The sequence below is a fragment of the Pleuronectes platessa genome, chromosome 4, assembly GCF_947347685.1.
Source record: "Pleuronectes platessa chromosome 4, fPlePla1.1, whole genome shotgun sequence".
NCBI classification, from domain to species: domain Eukaryota; kingdom Metazoa; phylum Chordata; class Actinopteri; order Pleuronectiformes; family Pleuronectidae; genus Pleuronectes; species Pleuronectes platessa.
In genome coordinates this window covers 25954480-25963989 of record NC_070629.1, presented here as the reverse complement: position 1 = coordinate 25963989, position 9510 = coordinate 25954480, and the positions used below count along the sequence as shown (strand labels likewise).

The 9510-nt window shown below is 40.9% G+C and overlaps 1 protein-coding gene and 1 long non-coding RNA gene across 2 annotated transcripts; both read right to left on the bottom strand.

Annotated features, from left to right (window-relative positions):
• Positions 1-2917: 2917 nt before the first annotated feature.
• Positions 2918-6099, bottom strand: LOC128438509 (zinc finger protein 93-like). Its single transcript, XM_053421091.1, has 2 exons — positions 5741-6099; positions 2918-5232 (listed from the first exon to the last, which is right to left on the bottom strand). The coding sequence occupies exons 1-2, from the start codon at positions 5916-5918 to the stop codon at positions 4184-4186; spliced, it is 1227 nt and encodes a 408-aa protein (XP_053277066.1). The 5' UTR covers positions 5919-6099; the 3' UTR covers positions 2918-4183.
• Positions 6100-6443: 344 nt separating this feature from the next.
• On the bottom strand, positions 6444-9069 carry LOC128437884 (uncharacterized). Its single transcript, XR_008338269.1, has 4 exons — positions 8968-9069; positions 8384-8566; positions 7678-7764; positions 6444-6917 (listed from the first exon to the last, which is right to left on the bottom strand). It is a non-coding gene; the product is annotated as an uncharacterized LOC128437884 (long non-coding RNA).
• Positions 9070-9510: the final 441 nt, after the last annotated feature.

Genomic DNA, 9510 nt, shown 5'->3' with positions numbered 1-9510 from the left:
GGTTACTGGGACTTGTGCTCCCTTTTGCTCTTGTGATGACATGATGTCCCTTTTCTGATGCCGGCTCTGCATTACTAACTGATTTTGAGTTTCCATGCTGGCCTCCGCTGAGATCTTGGCTCTGAGCTGAGCTGTGGGAGAGGAGCTGGTGGTCACTTGGTTCTGGTTCACTGTGGTCACTTTCCTTGAGAATGGGATTCAATAAAAGGTTATCTTGATCCTCCTGCTTCAGTACAAGCTGCTCTACTTCCAGACCGATGCAGTGCTCCTCCTTCTCTTTAATCAGTGGATGTTCTGGCTCCTCTTGGTCCAGACTGGGGTTCCTCTCAAGGTTCCAGAGCTGCTGGTCAGCAGGAAGCTTTTCCTCATTAAGAAATTGTTGCTCCTGGAGCTCTAGAGGAGACAAAAGACAGAAGTAGGTAAATGATAGATCAGGGGTTTTCAACTGGTTTTGTCCCAGGGACCACCATTCTGACTAGAAATTAATCCGCGGCCCACTGATGTGCCAACGCGCGCGCATGCCTACGTGTGTGTGTGTGTTTATGTCTGTGTGCGTGCGTGCAAGTGGATAGAAGGAATCTTTAACATTTGGTTTTCCATGTTGGTTTTATTTAAAAACCTCAAACAAATCCAGAAAAATGTGTAAAAAACTAAAAACAGTGATTTTCAGTGCTTAAGAATTGAAAACAAAATTAAAATGCAGTTTGTAGTTGTACTGCAACTCAGAACCATATGTAGGTCAATATATAACGTTCATGACTTAAATGAACAGACACTTAGCTGACATGTTGGGAGAACGTTAAAGTAACGGTGATCAATAACAATCAACATAAACTGGGGCTACAACTGAATCGGGAAGATGACAAAGTAATGCAGAATATGTCACAAATGATAATCATACAATATCACACAAACAATTGAGGCCTACTTAAGTTTAACGTCGTGATCACCAGCAGCAAATCCCACCTACTGTGTAAGTAGTACTTGTGTGTGTCTAGAGCTCTCCTAAGAAATTGTTTCTCAATCAGCGAACGTGGTAAAGTTGACTGTTATTGCAATTAATTGTTTTGGCTATTATGCCATTTTATTTTTCTTATTTCAAAGTATTTGTTTTTTCGCTCTTGTTTTATTTAATATTTTCATTATTAATTCTGCCCTTTTGGGCCTTCGTTTTGGGAAAATAAAAATTCCCATCATACAAACGACATAACAAAGACCTCCTGAGAGTTTTTCTAGCGAGCTCAAACGCTCATCTACATCTACCTTTAACACACATGCACAGGGGAAAACTACTGGCGGTTTCTAGCCCCAAGCCGGTTTCAAGGTTCCCTCATCCCCTGTATATTATTTTAGACATATTTTTCCTATTTTAAATACTTTTCATGATATTTAAGAGTAATCTGAAAATGTGTTGAAATATCAGAGCAAATTTTGCGGACCACCTGCAATGCTTTTGCGGACCACCAGGGGGGCGCGGACCCCTGGTTGAAAACCCCTGTGATAGACTAATGATAGTAATGAGTGTGTGCAGTTTGGTGCCGATCAAAGCAAAAATTCAGTAAATTCGAGGGAATTTAAATGTGGTTTCAAAATGAGACCAACCGATGCAGTGCTCCTCCTGCTGCTCCTTAATCTGTGGAGGTTCTGGCTCCTCTTGGTCTGGACTGGGGTTCCTCTCCAGCAGGTCAGCAGGAAACTCTTCCTTGATACAGACATGTCGCTGTGGGAGCTCTGGAGGAGACAATGGACAGAAGTCATGATAAAAGAGTCCATGTGTTTAGACTAGCAGGGATTATAAGTGTGGTGTATAGTTCGCTAACTCAGGTGATACAGACCTATTCTCTGCAGCTTTACTACAGGTTTCAAAGTTACATCCAGCAGTCTGCGATGACGACCGATCTCCTCCTCGTACTTTGCGACAGTCACTTCAAAACATACAAATATGTCTTCGGCAGCAGTGTGTAACCTCTCGTTGATAAACTGTCTTAAACTCTGGATTGTAGACATTTCCATTCGAACGCTTTAGCCAACTAACTTCTCCGAGAACGCAGCGGAGAGCGAATACGGAAGATGGCGACTTGTTTTACTTCTGCCGACAAGTGTTATAAACGAAACAAAACCACGTGTGTAGTAGAAGAGTTGATCCGAAAGCATTTAGCCGAGTAGCATCAAGTTCTGTTGGAGGTTAGCATAGCAGGCTAACAACAGTACTTCTTCTTCTTCTAATGATGGTTGCAAAACAGCTTCCAGGCGCATTACTGCCACCTTCTGGATGGAGTGTGTCTTGAAACAGACTCAGGACGAAAACATTAAATTCTCCTTGTAACTCCAGCATCTATTAGAGATATAATAACGGTCCTGTACTCTACTGAACTCCTCTGCAGCAGTTCTGTAATATTCAGCTCTGTCTATTTAATTTGAAGTGGATATTTAACTTGCTGTCTCCTTTGTTGATATCATTCTAAACAAAGTATTCTTCAGTGATTCCCTGTATCGTACTTGTTTCTATTCAATCCAGCAGCACCAAAGTTACACACACTTATGAATGATAGTCCTCTAAATGTGTAACATGTTTTTCATCAGGATCTCCTGACCACATCTTTTCACCCAGTTTCAAGTTGATGTCCAGGAGTTTTTTGCTCCCACCTTCTGGATGGAGTGTGGCTCAAAAGAGATTCAGGACTACAAAATTTAATTCTCCTTTTAACTGTAAGATACAAAAACAGTCATGTTCTAAAGAAAGTGGTCAGAATTCCTGTTTCTGCACCAAAGTGTAATCAGTACTTTTCTGACCCTTACCACATCCTATCACCCAGTTTCATGGTGACATCCAGGAGTTTGAGCATATTTTTGCTAACAAACAGATGTGATGGAAATTCATCTTGAGATTTGAAATAATGAAATTCTAAGACTGGAGTTGCTTTCGATAATTTTATAATAATAAGCTCTGCAGAGTTTATACAACAAGCACGGGTGCTCAAAATGGAACAACTGGCTGCAAGTTCTCAAAAGCCCGAACTTATACAAAGACGCATTTCATGAGAAAGGATATGAAAAAAATAAATAATTGAAAGACAGGAGATCATCCTCTGTGTGTTATCTGCTGTGTCCGTCCGTCCACGGTACCAGTTGGAAGAAAAACATCACCAAATAAGGGTTCCATCCTGTTTATCAAGGTCATAGCAGGGAGACACCTAGTCAGGGGAATTTTCCTGCACAAAGACAAACACCAATTCAACGTGTGACAGACGTAAACTACAATCACAATAATTCAAGAAACTTTAATAAACTGCAAATGCACTGAAGTATTGAATACACGTAGTACAAAAGAATAACCATTTACAGTGAGTCATTTAGGACAGTGTACACATTAACAACATATTTTCTTCTTTTGTAATAGGAAAAAGAAAAGGGAAGTCATCTGATATTCTGCACCACATACTTTGTTCTTATAAATTTCTGTACCACAAATATGTTAGATTTTTACATCTTGATCCACAGTCTTTCCTGACACATTGACAACATCTCTCAACATTCACTGATAATAAAATATCCTGGATCTGCTACTTTACCCAATCAATTGCTCTCACCCCCATCCCCTTCCTGCACCATCTGGTATAAATGGCTGATAAATTAATAAACAAAGATACATGGGTGAAAACATCACTTCCTTTGCAGATGTATCAATGACAGTCACATCAAGAACAGAAACGTGGGTACTTCAGCAAATGTTGTTGACCATGTACTGCATCAATGATATTGTGATGTCTCCTCAATGGGATATTTTCCACATTCAGTTACAGAGATGCAGCTAATGCAAATGTACACAATAACTCTTGTGTAGATGTAAGTGATGAACCTGGCTGTAGTTCATTGCTTTGTGAAGTTATTGAAGTCTGCTACTCGTCAGTGGTGATGGAACTTCATAAAGAATTGAACTACAACAAGGTTCATCTCTTGTTTGATCTCCTGTAAACATTTTCAGTGTTGTTTTCCCTAACTGTTGTATCACTAATTCATGAATCAATGTCTAAGTAACAACTTCTTTGACAATGCTTGAGCAAATATTATCCCTCTCCTGTTGCCATGGTGTGGCTTCTCAACTGGATGTATTCTCCTGTGGACTTTGTATAAACTGGCAATTGAGAGATCTTTACAATATTTTACAAAAATATCAGTTTTGCTATGTGTGGGTCATCAAATGTTTGGTTAGAAGGGATTTGATAACAAATCTTTCCCCACAAGTTGTACATGGATACGACTCCTCACCTTTATGGCTTCTCATGTGAACTTTCAAGCTACATCCACGTGTAAAACTTTTCCCACAACTTTTGCAAGAAAAAGGTTTCTCGCCCGTGTGCGTTCTCTCGTGATCCTGCAGGGTAGATCTCTGGCTAAAACTTCTCCCACAAGTTTTGCAAGAAAAAGGCTTCTCGCCCGTGTGTGTTCTCTCGTGATCCTGCAGGGTTTGACTCGCACGAAAACTTTTCCCACAAGTTTTGCAAGAAAAAGGCTTCTCGCCCATGTGTGTTCTCTGGTGGACCTGCAGGGTTTGTCTCGCACTAAAACTTCTCCCACAAGTTTTGAAAGAAAAAGGTCTCTCACCAGTGTGCGTTCTCTCGTGTCCCTGCAGGCTAGTTCTCAAGCTAAAACTTTTCCCACAAGTATTGCAAGAAAAAGGTTTCTCGCCCGTGTGCGTTCTCTCGTGGATCTTCAAACTTGTGCTAGTTGTGAAACCTTTTTCACACATTTCGCAAGAATAAAGTTTCTCCCCTGTGTGGAGTCTCAAATGTGTTTTTAGTGCTGACTTGTACCCAAATCTTTTTCCACAGGTTTTGCAAAGATATGATTCCTCACCTGTGTGCACATTCAGATGTCTATTTAATAATGACTTCAACTTAAAGACTTTTCCACAAGTGTCACACTGGAAAACCTTTTTACTCTTACAGATATTCGGCACAATCTTTGACATGGTAGTGCTACATGCAAGGTTACTGGGACTTGTGCTCCCTTTTGCTCTTGTGATGACATGATGTCCCTTTTCTGATGCCTGCTCTGCATTACTAACTGATTTTGAGTTTCCATGCTGGCCTCCGTTGAGATCTTGGCTCTGAGCTGAGCTGTGGGAGAGGAGCTGGTGGTCACTTGGTTCTGGTTCACTGTGGTCACTTTCTTTGAGAGTTGGATTCAACAAAAGGTTATCTTGATCCTCCTGCTTCAGTACAAGCTGCTCTACTTCCAGACCGATGCAGTGCTCCTCCTCCTCTTTAATCTGTGGAGGTTCTGGCTCCTCTTGGTCCAGACTGGGGTTCCTCTCAAGGTTCCAGAGCTGCTGGTCAGCAGGAAGCTTTTCCTCATTAAGACAATGTTGCTCTGGGAGCTCTAGAGGAGACAATAGACAGACGTATGTAAATTATAGATTAATGATAGTTATGAGTGTTTGCAATTTGGTGCAGATCCAAGCAGAAATCAAGTGAATTTAAATGTGGTTTCAAAAGGAGACAGACCGATGCAGTGCTCCTCCTGCTGCTCCTTAATCTGTGGAGGTTCTGGCTCCTCTTGGTCTGGACTGGGGTTCCTCTCCAGCAGGTCAGCAGGAAACTCTTCCTTGATACAGACATGTCGCTGTGGGAGCTCTGGAGGAGACAATGGACAGAAGTCATGATAAAAGAGTCCATGTGTTTAGACTAGCAGGGATTATAAGTGTGGTGTATAGTTCGCTAACTCAGGTGATACAGACCTATTATCTTTAGCTTTACTACAGGTTTCAAAGTTACATCCAGCAGTCTGCGCTGACGACCGATCTCATCCTCGTACTTTGCGACAGTCGCTTCAAAACATACAAATATGTCTTCAGCAGCAGTGTGTAACCTCTCGTTGATCAACTGTCTTAAACTCTGGATTGTAGACATTTCCATTCGAACGCTTTAGCCAACTAACGTCTCCGAGAACGAAGCGAGACAGAATACGGAAGATGGCGACTTGCTTTACTTCTGCCGACAAGTGTTATAAACGAAACAAAACCACTTGTGTAGTAGAAGAGTTAATCCGAAAGCATTTAGCCGAGTAGCATCAAGTACTGTTGGATGTTAGCATTGCAGGCTAACAACGGTACTTCTTCTTCGTCTTCTAATGATGGTTGTAAAACAGCTTCCAGGCGCATTACTGCCACCTTCTGGATGGAGTGTGTCTAGAAACAGACTCAGGACGAAAACATTAAATTCTCCTTGTAACTCCAGCATCTATTAGAGATATAAAACAATCATGTACTCTACTGAACTCCTCTGCAGCAGTTCTGTAATATTCAGCTCTGTCTGATTAATTTGAAGTGGATATTTAACTTCCTGTCTCCTTTGTTGATATCATTCTAAAACAAAGTATTCTTCAGTGTTTCCATGTATCGTACTTGTATCAATTCAATCCAGCAGCACCAAGTTACACACACTTATGAATGATAGTCCTCTAAATGTGTAACATGTTTTTCATCAAGATCACCTGACCACATCTTTTCACCCAGTTTCATGTTTGTTTGTGAACTGAAGGACACAAACAAACCATAGTGTTAAATTATGAAGATGGTTCCCTCTGATTGTTTTTTTAAAACATAAACGTCAGACAGGCCACTAAAAACTAAAAATGCTGAAGCTAACAGCTACCACACAGCAAGCTAATGCCTTCCTAAGGCTGCCAGGGAGTAGCATGAGTAGCATTGTAGCAAGAGAGTGTAGCTAATCACAGCCCTCACAGTTCTTCATCAGTGGAGAAGTACCTCGCCATGTTTTCATCTTCAGAGGAGTCATCTAAAGACTGTGCTGCTGTTCCAGAATATGTCAGGCCCGCTGCAGCCTGCTGGGCTTGAACTCTGAGCACGCAGAGTAGGCCCTCACGTCCCCTCTCAGTAAATGCGTCAGTACTGCCTGAGAATATATGATAAAAGACAAAAACGTCTCAATTGTGCGTTTGTGTGTATGTATACATACACACATACAAGGCTTTCTTTTCTACAGAAATATTTTTCCTGAGTTGATGACTCTGCTTATTGCCATCTAGAATGTGAAACCAAATATATTTTTTGGTGTACCCATACAAGATGTCCAATGTAACACCAATAAAATCCAATCTACTACACTACGGTTTTAATGCCTCTGCAATAGCGAGTCGCCGGAGGCATAACTGCATGTTTTCGGATTGTCTAACTTTGTATTTGTCTTAAAGTAAAAAGGTCAAGGCCACACTGACCTCATCTTATGGTTTCAGTTGTCAAGAGATACAGTGTCATTTATATGAGAGAAAATATGTAGAAATATGTAGACGGACACTGCTCTGGTTAGCGGAGTCATACAACGCAGTGCGGTAATTCTAGTGTAGTTTTTTTGTAATAAATGGGTTATCTATTTTGACAATCTACAAAAAGTTATCTATACATTTGGTCACAGAATGTTACACAAATAAATTGGCATTAAAGTTGGCATCTTGCTGTCGGGCCAGTCTGACGATGCAGCTGAAGCGTCCATCAAGGGTGTTCTGCAGGTAATTTTGATTGTTTGTTTCTTTTGACGAGGAGAATAACATGAATTCGTACCGATATCAGTTTACAATCAAACCTTTTTGTGTTAACCTTGTTTAAACAGAGTCAAAGGACATTGTACAACAATGACACACACTTTCCCACAGTACCTGTCGTTCACTACTGAACTTCTGACACCCATTACTGGACTGTGTCTTCCTGTAGAGTGGTGATGTTCTCAACGTTCTTTTCACAGTCTGTCAAAACAAAATTAGAGTTACAAATGTTAATGCCCCACAACCCATTGCAGATACGGTTGTATTTGCACACCACATCGGATCAAAACAAAACTGCAGTCTGTGAAACAAGCAGTTTTGGTAGATATAAGGGAAATGCTAATATTTCTACATGAAACATATTCAGTCCCTTAAGCAAAATAACAATGATGGCAGGCCGCAACCTCGATGCCTTCGTCTACTTTGCTTACAGACTAGTTTGCGGAGTCTCGTGCTGCCGCCCACTGACCGATACATCATCGCTCTTTTCTGAAACTAATGAAGGCAAATTCACACATGTAGACAGAAATAAACAGTATAAATTAAAAGGTGTAAATATTGCTAACATTATGTTTGATGGGGGTCATCATTATACATAACAGAGGAAAACTTTGCACATGTATTCCTTAAATTTACTTGCCTTCCTGTGGAAAAAGTTGTTTTCCTAGTTAAACAATCACAGCAGGGAAGCATGATTGATCAAATTTCTTTCAGTGTGATATTAACTTGTATTTCAGCAAGCGTACTTTGGGGATTTAATAAAAATGTATATTTGGCAAATTATATAAAATGTTTTTTCTGGTATGTAACTTAAAAGTACCTCTTTAATGGTAGGATCATTTCTCTCCCTCATCTTCCTCGTGGTACGTGGATGATGGTAGTGGGCTCAACCCGGCTTCTCTTTCTCTCCAGGCTGCCCTTCCTGCTCTTCATCAAGCAAAACAAAGTGTTCGGTCCAAGTTGTTGACGTTAATGAAACTCCTGTAGCTTCACTTTGATCCTCCTTGATTAAAAAACAGAACATAGCAATTGTTTTATAAAATGAATCGCAACTCCATAACATGGAAACATTATTGTCATAGTGCATACTATACATTAAACCAAATTGACCTGATATTGTGGAGTAATGGCAGACAAATACACTCCTTATTAATCTAAAGCATTCATAAATCAAATTCATGTTTATATTTATATTGTAGCGTCCCTCAATGATGAGCTAGCGTCTGCTTTCAACAACCATGTATTCACCTCCCAGGTAGCACAGGCTACCGTGGCCTGAAGCATGTGGCTAACAATGGCGTATTAGCTGATGAACAGCGTCCATAGTGTGGATTGACGGACTCTCTCCGCACTCGGACTGTAAACCTAGATCGTAACGATCTTTAAAAACAATAAACTACTTACCTGACAGAAGGAAGATGACATCGTGGTCTTCCAAGCGCTCCGTGTTTATAACGCAGCCCCGAGTTAAAAGGGCTGGTTGTTTACAAATAGGGTTTTTACGACAGCCACACGTCATGTCCGCTCGCGCACTCGGTCCGGTCGCGCACTCGGTCCGGGCCGGTCGCGCACTCGGGCCGGCCTCGGTATGAACAGACTCGCAGGTTCCTTCTCATTAGAGATGTAATCTAACCTCAAATATTACTATTATATAACATGAATAACATTCACGATCACTGAAGGACACCACGCAGGGACTGTGATTTAAACACCAAGCTGCGCCGTGGTGGCATGGCAACCGTCATAGCAACGATAAAAACATGCGTGATAACTATTAAAATATTTATCATAAGCACGAACTGGCTGAAGACTGTGGAAGCAAAGAGCACATTTCTGGCTAGAAATGGTGTCAGAATGTATTTTTATGCCCAAACTAAGTTACAAAATTATATTTTTATCTGAAAAAACAGGGAATCTCCGCCATGTTTTCCTCTCCGCAGACGGGAG

Excerpts from the sequence above, each read along its gene's own strand:
- LOC128438509 (XM_053421091.1), bottom strand. The coding sequence starts at position 5,918 with ATGGAAATGTCTACAATCCAGAGTTTAAGACAGTTGATCAACGAGAGG. Across the intron at positions 5,233-5,740 it reads AGTAAAGCTAAAGATAATAG|AGCAGCTTGTACTGAAGCAG; the intron begins GTCTGTATCACC and ends GTCTGGAAGTAG.